This window comes from Triticum urartu, chromosome 7 (genome assembly GCF_003073215.2).
Source record: "Triticum urartu cultivar G1812 chromosome 7, Tu2.1, whole genome shotgun sequence".
NCBI classification, from domain to species: Eukaryota; Viridiplantae; Streptophyta; class Magnoliopsida; order Poales; family Poaceae; genus Triticum; species Triticum urartu.
Window position 1 is genome coordinate 94,507,764 of NC_053028.1, and position 13,951 is coordinate 94,521,714.

Genomic DNA, 13,951 nt, shown 5'->3' on the forward strand with positions numbered 1-13,951 from the left:
TGAGCGTAGGAATTTTTTTGTTTCCCATGCAACGTTCCCCAACATTCACTTCCACTAGATGGAGGAAGATCAAAGAATCGTCAAGCCAGCTCCCACATCTTGTTGAGCACCAGACCAGAACGACGTGAGTATGAAACCTCTCTCCTCGCTCCTTCCGCCCCTTGATGGTGAAGAAAGATGACAGATGACACCAAATTCGCTCGATCTGGCGGCCAACTGAGTTTATTAGAGGAGAGTTTGCTAGGATCCACCTTCCACCATGGACGACAAAAGGAAGCCGAACCTATGCCACCATAGGAAGAAGGGCTGTACATGGGACCACGTGACTCCTAGGAATAAGTAAGAGTGAGAAATGATGAGGGAAATGAGGGTGGCGATGTTGCCCGAGGGGATCATTTCTTAGGGCATATCAGATTTGCATGCTTATATTAATGCGGGATTGGAGTAGCATGTTCACTTGAACCCACGAAGAGTATGTTTTCTCAAAAGTATCTTCAATTTCACCACGACAAAACACAAAAGATTGTTTGTAAGGGTATCGAGACTCTGAGTCGATGAAAATTCCCCTATGAATTATAGTGCAATGGAATCACCACGAAAAAAGTCATACATGACTTAATCCTATGAACCAAACAACCGACATTGAAAAAATTATGACAAGTTATGGTACTCCGATATGAAATTCCTTTGAATCAAAGGGCACCTTGTTGTAGGAACAAGTGGGTTTTTCAGAATAAAGACAAATATGGCATGTTTTTCTCAACGGATTTGTTGAGTTGCCCCAAAACAAAAGTTGGATTGATTGATTGATTTTATATGGGAGAGGAGAGAAGTGTCAGGGTCGAGACAGGGACATCGATGCCCGGTGAGAGCTTTCCAACAATAAGCCAGAGACGAGTGTCGCAGTTGGGGGCGGGACGAAAGTTGAATGTTCGGGTGCCTGTGCAGGGTGGGCCGCCTATGCCAGAGAATAAGAAGGCATAGATGGATGGTCTGGACAACATAGCAGGAAAAGGCACCCTGCACAGGCGGGCGGCGAGACAACAAAATTGAGCACGGGGGCGAGGGCCAGCGATTAGGCCTAGGTTGGAGGACAACACATAAGACATCATCGTCGGGCTAGGCGAGAAAAAAAAGGTGGTGCAAGGAGGAAGAAGGTGTCGCGGCCGTTCCATCGAAATCCAACGGTTGGAGAAACCAAATAAGAGTTTTTTTCGTCTTAGGCAACTACTTTAAGGACCCCCTCTTTGTGGCGAACTCAAAGAAATATGAGAAAGCACCCTGTTGGGACAAAATCATCGTTTCAACCTTTTTGTCAAAGTTTAGCACGATCTGATCTTTTTTTCTTAAAAAATCTCATCTAACTTTTTAGTGCCTCAACAAGTGTTTTCGTTGCGTGAAAAATGTCATGGTCCATGGCATTTAACCCCCCCCCCCCCCCCCCCCCCCCCCTCCAACGGCCATTGTTCGTGGCATTTCATCTTTTGAAGAGGCCAAGTCCCACAGAAGAAACGTCGGGAAAGGAAATGCCATAGACCATGACGTTTTTCATGCAACCCAAAAACCATAAACGTCGGCATCACCGAACAAAGTTAGATGAGAAATTCTTTTGCAAAAGGTTAAATCGTGCCAAACTTTGTTAGAAGATCAGAACAGTAATTTTAAGCCCCCACAATATCATCCGGAAGCCGCCCCGGGACGTATTCAGTGCACTGGCAGCACAATGGTGCATCGGACCTCCTGGCACATTTTAAAATGTTCAAGAAAAAATGAAAAGAAAATGAGCACGTTCACACAACATCAACGTTTGCCGTCGTGAAACTTTGAATCAAAATTCAAAATATTGCTCGAGATGCAAAAAATGCCAAATTTGACTCCAGCGCGATAACGTGCCAAATCTAAAGCCAAGCTTATACCACTACATGCTATTCAATGTTAAATTTGTGATTTTTGTATCTCGAGCAATATTTTGAATATTAATTTAAATTTTTGCGGCAGAAAACATTGGCGTCATGTGAATATGCTCAAATTTCATTTTATTTTTGAATTTTGTGTAAAAATAATACGCCACGGAGGTCAGGTGCACGAGCACCGGGGCACCAGATATTTATTTCCCCGCCGCCGCCACCAAATCTTCAAAGAGGTAATATCATCGGAAGTCATAGAACTTGCACTCAATGTTCAGTTTGGTGTTAGAACTTTAAAAATACGGATTTTTGGTCACCTAACTTGACATCCCATGCAAATATGGTCATAAAATACGCATGCGGACGTATCATGGTGTATGACCCCATCTGTCAATGAGTGATGTTGCTCGTCTGATTAACTTTTGCACAAAACATCCTCATATTTTTTTATTTGTGGAAAAAGCCGACTGTTGTGCTGCATATAGGTACAAAAATTAACACAAAAAATGGGTGAGCAGATACTTAACCTACGGTCAATGTTTACGACACAAGCCACTCCGGCCAACCCACCCTTCACGTTCGCATCTCATGTATGGATAGCAAACTTAGATTTATTGAACGTGGAACTTAAATGACATTTTTTTCCGCATCTATGAGGAATTGGTGTACATATGCAGCCCATTTAAGCTATTTTACCGGTCCTTTTTTTAACCTAAAATATGTAGAGGCACGTACTACTACAGTTGATTCCGTTAAGCAGGACCAGAAGTCATATTCGGTAGGTTGACACATTAAGATAAAATATAATGCCATCAACATAGTACTTACAATGGAGCAGTAAAACAATGTGAGTGATACTAATTGGCTAATTGCACATCAAGACGGTTCGACAGAGTTGTAAAACGGAGTCTTTCGGAAGGGGGTTGCCATTGCCGGCTTATTTCTGCGGATACTGCGGCCCATTTTGCACTTGCTATTTTTTAAAGATATTTGTAAAACATAATTAACAAATTTATGTTCCAAGAATATTATACATACAAGCGATCATTATTAGTAAATAAAAACATTTAAATATACACATGCATATTTATATAAAAAATATTTAGTTAAACTGACATTGATTTTTTATTAAATAAATATGTTTAATGAATCCAAGAAAAATAACACACTCGAGGCTTATATTTAAATCATGCAAAATGATGAGTTCAAACATTTACTAAATTTTCGAAATTATTCACTTGTGTATAAACTTTACTCATGACTTATATTCGAAAAATTATATAATTTCAATATTATACATGATTGAATATTCATATCATGTTTACATTTTAAGTTACGCAAAAGTTGAACTCTAAAAATGCGAGAACAATTATTGAAATGTTTGTAAAGTTAAAATGATATTTGTAATTTTAATTTTGGAAATATTTATTTTAAAGGATACAAAATTTATAATTCATAAATTAAATATATGAATATTTTTAAAATACATGAACAAATTTAAAAGTAGGTTATATAGTTTGTATGTACAATATTTATAACACATATTTAGACGTTATTTTTATTATTGTAATTATTGTTTACGTAGTATTTACATATTTCTAGTACATTAAGACTAGTTATTCATCGTAGATGTGTAATATGTGTAGGTTGTAGCGGCTAGAATGTCCTGTATGCCACTCTTTGATTGTTTGTTCGAGAGCTAGGGGCCACAATTTTTCCTGTTAATTTTCAATGTGCAATGGCAGGTAGGACCCACTGCTCATAGGTACGAAAAATTAAATGTCATTAGGCTCCACGTTCAATACATCTTAGTTTGTTATCCATACTTGAAATATGAACGTCAAAGGTTGGTTGGTTGGCTAGAGTGGCTCGTGTCCTCAATTTTTTTCCGAGGATCTTGTGTCCTTAATTTGTGTCGTGTGTTTCAGTCCCGCCTCGCTGATATTTTAGTTAATTATCGTACCTATATGCTGTACAGAGGTCGGTCCTTTCCGTTAATTTTCGTATCAATATGCTGCTGTACAATGGTTGGCCTTTCCCGCAAATAAAAAATAGTAAGGTTGTTTTGTGCAAAAATCAGTTGGCCAAAGGCCATCACTCACCGACAAGTAGGCCCATACACCCTGATATGTCCGCATGCATATTTTGTAACCGTATTTGCACATGATGTCAAGTTAAATAACCACAAATCCGTATTTTTAAAGTTCTAGTATCAAACTAAACATTGAGCGCAAGCTCTATGACTTCCGGTGATATTACCTCATCTCCAAACCTCCCTCCGCCCGCCTCGAGGCCGTACACCACCCCCGGCTGTCATCCGCGACGCCGCACGTACCCGCGGCCACGCGGCGCCATGCCGTCCGTCCCTCTCCGTCTTCCAATCCCGCACACGTCCGCGCATCCCGCACCCTCCCCGTCGCCACGCGCCGCCGCCTCCGCCCGCCACCTCCCTTCCTTCGAGCCGAAGCACGGAAATTCCGTTTTGAATTTCCCCGAGCCCCGTCTCGCCCCCCAACCGAATAGACTAATCCCGGGAGACACCAACAGCGACATGGCTGATGCTGCTCCGTTTGTTTGTGCTCCTGCGCCGCGGGACCGTCGCGCCGGTGCGACAACGACGGGCGATGACGCCTCGTCACGGCCTCACGACGCTCCCCGAGCGAGCCTCGCTGTCGCGCCGCGGCGAGTTCCCAGGTGTGACTGCGACTGGGGCTAGCTGCTCTGGGCCGCATGCTTGACCAGGGTAAGATTTGTTTTGCGGGGGGGAGAAGCTGCGGCTGGCTGGTGCGGGGCTCAGGCTTTGTTTAGGTTTAAGCGGTGCTGGCTCAGTGGCTGGCTGCTCTCAGATCTGCTCTACTGTTTGTCTACTCTTGTCGTTTCGGACGATGGTGACCAGGGCGGGATTAGCTAGTTTGTTATTTTCTTTAGAGAGAAAGGTCTTGGAGCACTAGCAGAAACAGGAAACTGCGCTCGGCTGATGTAGGCTTCAGCTTTGTTCAAGGCATGGTGTTGTGGCATACCGACACCAGATGCCCCATCGTGTATTTATATTTTCTCCCTACTAATGGCCTAATGTCAACTATCATTAGTGGACCTCATCAAGTAATACCCATGCATGTAATGCATATCTACTCTTCACTTTAAATTTTTCAACGTTTTGCATCGCCCGCCTTCTGCTGAGGATCCCGTCACACTATCCGAACCTATTTCTCAATCATGCAGGGCATCATCCTGTGCTATGCATGGCCGTGTCCCGCGCTGGCCGTTCTCAGATCTGCACTCGCACGGGGCTTTTGTTTGTTTTCGCCTCTGACCACGGTGAGGCTGACGCGTGGCCACCTGCGCGTTCATAGTAGTTTACAGTAACCCTCTGCTGAGGTGGTCTGCGTGCGCGCCTCTCTTTCCCGGGCAGGGCTACAGGAGCACACGCCGCGCCGCGAGACACGCGGCAACAAGGGGCGCCACCGGATCAGTGGGTCCATCAGACGAGAGAAGACGAACGTCGATACAGTAGCGGGCGCCGGCTAATCAAATCATAATCATGAAATCTCGGCACAAGAGTGGTGCGTAGCCAATGTCGGCACACACACTCGTCTAGCCTGCGTGACCCTGACAAAACACGCCGGCCCATGCATCACCTCATGCTATCGTGCCAGCGCTAGATGCGCACACGGGATACATCGGGCGCGCCTCCTTTCTCGCACGACGATTTTTATTAGTAATCCCAACCCCCCACCGAAAAAAAGGTGGTATACTCTACCAATCCGGTCCACGCCCGCACCGGCCGAGTTTAACCCATCCCCGTCCAGTCCCACCGTCGCAGTCGCTCTCGCCGCATCGCGTGCTACTGTACCATCCTACTGATTCATCCACCGCGCGCTCCGGCCGGATATAGCCAGCTGCCGCGCTCTTTCTGGTCTGTTAGCGCAGCCCGGCCGCGCGGATACAGAGGAGGAGAAGTTGGAGTTTATCCCGGCTCCCACCGCTTCCGGCCGTTCCGCGCGCCCCCCGTGAGCGACTACGCAGGGCGATGGCGATGGCGTGCAGGGGCGGCCTGGCGGCGGCGGGGGACACGGGGAGCCCGGGCGCGCGTCTGGCGGCGGCGGGGGAGGAGGAGGCGGGGGCGGGGAAGGTGAAGCTGCTGTGCAGCTACGGGGGGCGGATCGCGCCGAGGTCGGGGGACGGGGCGCTGCGCTACGTGGGCGGCCAGATGCGCCTCATCTCCGTGCCCCGCGCCGCCTCCTTCGGGGACCTCGTGCGCAAGGTCGAGGCCGTCGACGAGTCCGCCGCCGCCGGACCCGCCGGCGGCGGGGGGATGCTCGTCAAGTACCAGCTCCCCGGGGAGGACCTGGACTCGCTCGTCTCGGTGTCCTGCGCCGAGGACTACGACAACATGCTGGAGGAGTACGAGAAGCTGGCCGCCGCCGCGCCCGACGGCTCCGCCAAGCTGCGGGTCTTCCTCTTCCCGGCCTCCGGGGCCGAGCCGTCCGCCTCCGGCTCCGGCTCGCACCTCCCCGCCGCCGCCGCCGTCGACGAGGCCGGGCAGCGCTACATCGACGCCATCAACTGCGTCTCCGCGGACGCCGTCCGCCGCAGGGAGAGCGTCGCCAGCGGCGGCTCCTCCGAGGCCTCCGAGCCCGCCGGCCTCGCCGAAGGTATGTCGCCGCGGGCCGTGCCGCCCCCTTCCGTCCCGCCTGAATATTTGTATTCGGCCGGGAGCCACACCAACCATGCTACTAGTCCCTTTCCCCAGTCACTAGGATTTTGTGCTGTCGCCGCGTCAGCTCCGGCAATGGGCATTCCGGCGCACAACCCCATGTTGCTTAGGCCGGAGCCACAACCGCTGCAGCCTCATCAGGTCGCCTCCTATGCGCCGCCGCATCAACCGGCTCGAGTTGCCTCTTATGCACAGCATCAGCAGCCGGCTCAACAGGTTGCCTCTTACGCGCCGCCACTGCAGCCTCAGGTTGCCTCCTCTTATGCGCCGCCGCCGCCGCAGCCTCAAGTTGCTTCTTATGCGCCGCCGCAGCAGCTGCCTCAGGTTACTGCTTATACTTCGCAAATGCCACAATCATACATAGAGCCTCAACAAATCCAGTACGTCAATGCACAGCAATTTGGTCTGCATGGTGTATCTCAATCCGCTAATCTGATGCATGCGCACATGAGCCAGTATGTGCCCAGTACTCTGGGAACAAACTCCATGGCGACCACGGGTGCCCAAATTGGTGCTTTGAGGCCTGTTTCTGCAGGTACAGAACGTGTTCTGGAGAATCTTCATTTCTCACGGCCAATGCAAACTCCAGTTGATCCGAATTGCAGGGTGCTGCAGCCACTTTCAGAGCTTCCTCCTCTGCCTCATACGACTTTGCAGGCAAGTGATGCTCAGAGGTATGGCGTCCAGACGGTACTCACAAGCACAGCAAGCTCACCAGTGATAACAAGCTCGAGGGCATTCCCAGTGGTGGTGAGCTCGGCTACCGTGCCAACACTGAGGTACGATGATTGCACGATGTGCCAGAAAATACTGCCGCATGCCCATTCGGATAACATGATACAGGAACAGGGAAATCCTGGCGCAGTGAGTTATCCTGATGCTAGTCCAGTGTTTTACAGCATCCATCAAGAGAATGCAACCAAACAACAGGTTCCAGCTGCAATTCCAGTATCACCTGCTAATTACATAGCAGAACCAAGAGCCGAGAGCACAGCAGGGATGGCCCAGTTTGATCCAAAACTTTCTGCTAGACATCCTGCAGTTCAAGCAGCACCATCTCAAGATGCAGGAACGTTGGTTCAACCAACCATGGTTACTGTACCTGTTTCCAGTATACCTACTTCAAATGGAGTTTTTGTAGGGCAGCCTCCACACACGCGTGCTGAAGATTTTCTCATGTATCAACGTCAGCAGCAACACCCTTACAGTATGCAAACAACTCAAGTCCTGGCAAATGGAGTCAGTAGCAATCCACAAGGGATTGATGCATTTAAGAATTCAAATCATCCAGTAGCAGAACCAATTGGAGAATATGCCCATGATGTTCCTCATGATTATGTCAGAGCTATCGATGCTCGGATGCAAGGAATTCAGTTAGGTCCTATTGCTCCTCCAGAATCTATTTTGCAAGGGAACTCGGCTATTCCCCATGGTGCTGTTGGCGATGGGATAGTTGAGAAGCCACCTGTTATTATTGATGGCAGTCCCATATACAAATCTCAAGCTGGAGGTTATCACATGGGCACTAGCAATGCTTTTCCTGTTCCTTCTTTTATCCTAGAGGACAATGTTGTGAGACATACTGAACAGCCACCTCCCTCTCGAAATGTTGGTGCCAACAATGTCTATCCTGAGATTGTCCAGCAGCCAAGTATGTTACTCAAGAACAACCTTGGTTTGCCCATTGAACATCCTGTTCCGAGCGAAAGATTTCTTGTGAGGCCTGCTTACTCTGGTGTTCAGTCTCCTGCTGGACCTCCTGCACATCATCCCGGGGAAATGCTGAATGGCATGGTTTCCGCTCCCTATAATGTTAGTAGTCAAGTTGTATTGCAGGCTGCTGCTAGTACTGATTGTGTCGAAGCTACACATGAACCAGCTTACACAGAATCTCTTTTCTCAAACCAGGATCCTTGGAAAGCAATTGGAAATGCTTCGGCAGTACCTCCAACATCAAACATGTTGGCTAAGGAACATGTTCTTTCTGGAGATCCATATGTGGATGGCCATATTCCTGCAATTACAAGTTCGAATGCTGCTATGCTATTAGAAGAAGGCAATCTTCCACTCATTCATGACCCTACTTTCAAGGATATATACCCAGAACCTGCTCAAATAAGCAAAGGTTGGTATGGTATACTCTCTCATCGTATATAATTTGTTCTGCACTACAGACTGAACTGTTACGTCCTTTAAGAATTGAAATGAACTAACATCAATATTTTTTTGGTCATATGATTTTGTCTCTGAAAGGATATGGAGAAGAAATTGTCAAACGGCAATTACAAGCTGTCGCGGAAGGTGTGGCAGCATCTGTTCTGCAGTCACCATTTCCTGAAAAACCAACTGAATTTTCTGGGGATCACAAAGATTTGCCTGGAGATGTAGTTGATCCAAAAAATGAGGTTGCTGGCAATTTTTTCTTTTCTTTGTAGTTCTTTGTACTTTGATCAGTTGTAATAGTTATTTATTTATTTTGTTCAGGATGCGCCGAGCAAACAGTCAGACAAAACAAGCCAAGGAGTTCCAGTTCTAGATGACATCGATAACCTTCAGGTTGTCGACGATTTACAAGCTGATTATATGTGCGCTTTCCATATGCCTATTAAATACATACATCACCCTTACCTACGCGTTTACAATTGCAGATAATAAAGAACAGTGATCTTGAAGAATTGCGTGAACTAGGTTCTGGAACCTTTGGTACTGTTTACCATGGAAAATGGAGAGGTTCTGATGTCGCTATAAAAAGGATAAGCGATCGATGTTTTGTTGGGAAACCTTCTGAGGAACAGCGCATGGTCTGTGTTAAACTTACGGCCGCTTTTTTTCAATCTTCAGTTCATCTCGTTCTAACTTTGTTTCGTACCTGCAGAAAACCGATTTCTGGAATGAAGCTTGCAAGCTTTCATCGTTGCACCATCCAAATGTCGTTGCTTTTTACGGTGTTGTTCTGGATGGACCAGGTGGATCTGTTGCAACAGTCACCGAGTACATGGCTAATGGTTCGCTTCGACAAGCATTACAAAGACATGAAAAGTATGCTCTATCTGTTCTGTGCAAATAGATGATATTTCTCATATGGTGACACTTTTAATGTCAGTTTCTTCTGTCAGCAGGATATTCGACAGGCGTAGGCGTCTACTAATTGTGATGGATGTTGCATTTGGTATGGAATATTTGCACGGGAAGAACATTGTGCACTTCGATTTGAAGAGTGATAATCTGCTCGTCAATCTAAGAGATCCCCAACGCCCTATATGCAAGGTGAGGGTCTCCATACTCTCCATCTCACACCCCTGTTTTCTGCATATTTTGTCAACTAGAAAAATTAGTTCGGACAATCCTTATAACAGCAACGCATAACTTCTGTGTCCTAGCACCTTGGTGCACAGAAAGCGGGCATGTAGATTTTTGATTTGCCAATAACAGTGCTATGTTTGTAGGTCGGTGATTTGGGCTTATCAAAGGTTAAATGCCAGACACTGATCTCTGGTGGAGTGCGAGGGACACTTCCCTGGATGGCTCCTGAGCTGTTAAATGGCAGCAGTAACCTTGTTTCTGAAAAGGTTTGTTCGGCTGCATCGTACATCTAGTGCGCATGGCCCCTTCCCATGATCCACTTCTCACCCTATTTTACCTTCACATGCTCTGTTTGCAGGTTGACGTCTTCTCATTCGGAATCGTGATGTGGGAGCTGCTTACCGGTGAAGAGCCTTACGCCGACCTGCATTACGGCGCCATCATAGGTACGCTTGCAAACCTCTGCTGTAATGCACACCGCAGTAAACGCACTCACTTGTTTCGAGTCCAATGCCTCCTTTTATTTCTCTGAACATTTCGCCAACTGCAACCAGGTGGGATCGTGAACAACACCCTGCGGCCTCTGGTGCCCGAGTCGTGCGACCCCCAGTGGAGATCGCTGATGGAGCAGTGCTGGTCGGCCGAGCCGACGGAGCGGCCAAGCTTCACGGAGGTCGTCAAGAGGCTACGGGCCATGGCGACCTCCCCCACCAAGGCGCCGCCGCAGAAGTAGACTGCCCTTAGCTCTGTACATGAGCAAGGGAAAATATAGAGGAGGCCGCGGCAATGCTGCTCACAATAGGATAGAGCTGGTGGGGTTTGCCTGACGCTTCATGTGGTGCTTTTAGACACTGATGATGATGATGATGAAATGTAAGAGCATGTACAGGAAGGTGCCGTGGCAATGGTTGGTGAATGTGTTATGTACCGGCTCCTGGGGTGTTCCGGGACTTGTTTCCTGCGCGTGATCGCTGTGCAGAAGCCTGCGGGAAAAATGCAAAATGCAGTCTGTGGCCTCCGTTCTCTTGCTAGCTCGGAAGCTTGCCTGTGATGTTTCCGGAGCTCTGGTTTGCGCTTGGTGATATACCCTGTCCCGTGTTTGTGAAGCTGAGGCATGGCAGCAATTGCAAGAGGTGATTTAGCTGGGTTGATATTAGCTTTGAGATCGCATGCAAGCTCATGTGGGGCTAAATCACCTCTTACACATCTTCTAAAGCTAATGCTGTCCCGACCCTCCTAGGTTATATGGGGTTAATAATATTTTAGGAGATGCCCAAGAGGTGATTTAGCGGAGGCATGGCAGTAATTCCGGATTTGGGCGTCGCCACTGTCGACGAGATAGAGATAGCTCGATCCTCCCGCAGCTACACCCTTTGTCGCCCAGACGACATAGCCACCACCGCCTCCATGATGCTCGTCGGAGAGCAAAACATGCCTGACATCCACCGCTAACCCTTAACCTCGCTAGAGAGGAGCATCACCTCATTGTCCCCGGCCTAGTACCTGTTGAAGTCCAACAAGAGCACCACAATGTGGGCATCAAGCGAGCATACGGCTAGGGTTTCTGCATCCCCTCGGTGGCGGCGCCGATTTGTCTCATTTCTTGTGACCTTAGGGTCATGGGCGCATGGTGGATCCTGTCCTTTGCCGGTAAGGAGGCTCTATTTTTATATGTTTCTTTGAGTTTTGTTAGGGTTTGTGCCCTGCTCAGGAAGACGAGACGGCGGGGGCTTGCTGGAGATGGAATAAGGTTTTTCCTGTCAAGCCCCCGCATCGATGGTGCGTCTAGCATTGTTGAAGGGCGTGTGAAGGCGTATTCCGACGGATCTTGCATGACTTGGTCAATGGTTGTCTTTAGTGGATCCGCTCGGATCCAGTTTTTGTTTCGTGTATGTTTGTGTGTGTTCATGTTGGATCCTTCTGATCTACGCTTCTCTTCAGCGGCGGCGGTTGCTGTTCTGGTCTGCTAGTCCTATAGGGCCTTGCACGATGACTTCTCAACTGTCTACTACAACAGGTTTTACCTAGTTCCGGCGTGGGAGGGGTGATGACGGTGGTGCGCCTTCGGCTCACTTTAGTGTTTGTAGTCGCCACTGGTGGTCTATGAATTTGGATGCAAATTTTTTTCCGGTGTTTGTTATACTGTTATGTTTGATGATAAATAAATTGGAAGTTTTTTCATTAAAAATGGCATCGAACGATGGACACGGCTACCACCGCAACCGTTGCCGCGTCTTCGACGGTGGCCTTGAGGTCGGAGGCGGCGATGGCTTGTAGTACCATTACCACCTCCTCGGTGTCACCGATAAGGACCGAGAAGTCGGGTGGCCGAGTGAAGCTAAGTTATCATCATGTGATCTCATCATGTACATTTATTTGGCGCTAAAAATAATCATATCATGATAATGGAGATCAAGCAAAGTATGGGGGAACATAATTCTTATAGTACTAATATTCATCATAGCAACAATAATGCCAGTCATTTCAGGATCGAGTTGCGATTTGGCTTGGATGGGGGGATGAGGTGATGAGTATTGCCAGACGAGAATGTAATCTCTAAGAGCATCTCCAATAGAGGATGTGGATGTAAAAATAACTAATTTTTGTATTTTTGAGGTTAAAAACCCACTTCCAACGGATGATGTAGATGAAAATTCTTTTACATCTCCTGGCCCAGCAGATGTAAAAAACAACATCTGGAGATGCAAATTCACATCTCCACCTTCAGGAGATGTAAAACTAGCGGTCGAGCGCCAACCGCCCTTCATTTCCTTTCCCCTCCTTCCTCTCTCCGCCAGCCGCATAGCCGTCGCCACCCCGATCGCCTGCAGCACTGCCGCTGCCACTCGCTCACGCCAGATCCGCTCGTCAACCAACCCGCTCGCCCCTCCGCCACCGATCTGCCGCTCTGCCTCGGATCGCCGTTGCGGTTCCCCACTGCCGCCACCAAAATTCGCCACCCCGCCGCCCAGACACTCCTTGACCGCCGCTCCCACGCACAGCCGTCGCACCGCCGCCCCGAATCGCGCCGCGTTGTCGCTGCCCCTATTCGCCTGCCGCCCAACCGCCACCACCCCGTCGTCGCCATGCCACCGAAGAAGCTCTCGAAGAGCAAGACAGGGTTGACGTCGGCCGTCGCTTCTGGCTCGGCAGCTACACCAACGCCAACAAGGTTGCACGTGCCTACGATGTGGCAGTGTGGCGTGCCGGGAGGCCGGAGAGGGACCTCTACTTCCCGGAGATTGAGACCCGGGTGGATGCGGAGTTCCTCGTGCCAGAGGGTATTCATATTGAGGAGATAACGAAGAAGACGAAGAAGAGGCCGACCATTGTAAGTTGCTCCCGGCGACAACAACGAGGCGACGATGGCGAGGTTCGCATGGGAGCATCCGAAGTATGTTCAGGCCGAGCAGGAGTACTTCTGGAAGCGTGAGGCCAAGCAAAAGAAGAAGGAGGATGTGAAGAAGGAAGACGAGTCCAACCCCTCGACGGTGATCCCTGACGAGTCCTCGAAGGCTGACGATGAGGAGTTTTGGAGGCCCTCAGACGAGGATGGCGAGGAGTACTGGATGCCCTCGGAGGAGGACGACTAGTTTGATGGATGTAGTAGTTTGAATTAGTTGTAGTAGTCATTTAATTTTTTATTAGAACTATGTTTGAATTATGTCTCAAATGAAGTAGTTGTTGAAGTTTCTAGGTTTTACATCTCCAATTGGCATCATCTATTGGAGTTGCACTTCTACATCATCAAAATACATCATTTAATGGAGTTGCCTCTTTTTGAAGATGTAAAATGCATTTTTTAAAAATGTAAATTATACGTCACTTAGTTTTACATCTTTAAATTTTGATCATCTATGGGAGATGCTCAAAGTTTTGCATCATCTCCATAAAAAAACAAAATAAAGGCTTCTCATTAAACCTCCACCCGACCCGAGTGGGCGACCCCAAAACAGCAAGCAAAACAAAACTGAAGTAAACTGAGCCCGAAGCAAGCCATCACCGCTCCTCGCCGCTCCCTCCC

At 48.4% G+C, this 13,951-nt stretch overlaps 1 protein-coding gene across 4 annotated transcripts; it reads left to right on the plus strand.

Annotated features, from left to right (window-relative positions):
* The first annotated feature begins 5,684 nt into the window (after positions 1–5,684).
* On the plus strand, positions 5,685–10,886 carry LOC125524552. 4 transcript variants are annotated; one of them, XM_048689588.1, is made up of 10 exons: positions 5,685–8,436; positions 8,533–8,749; positions 8,878–9,029; positions 9,109–9,180; positions 9,273–9,425; positions 9,500–9,663; positions 9,741–9,891; positions 10,071–10,193; positions 10,286–10,373; positions 10,482–10,886. In XM_048689588.1, the coding sequence occupies exons 1-10, from the start codon at positions 5,938–5,940 to the stop codon at positions 10,658–10,660; spliced, it is 3,798 nt and encodes a 1,265-aa protein (XP_048545545.1). In that variant the 5' UTR covers positions 5,685–5,937; the 3' UTR covers positions 10,661–10,886. The 4 variants fall into 4 exon arrangements, with proteins under 4 accessions (XP_048545545.1, XP_048545547.1, XP_048545543.1 ...); XM_048689590.1 differs by having other exon boundaries at positions 5,685–7,403; positions 7,524–8,749; XM_048689586.1 differs by having other exon boundaries at positions 5,685–8,749.
* Positions 10,887–13,951: the final 3,065 nt, after the last annotated feature.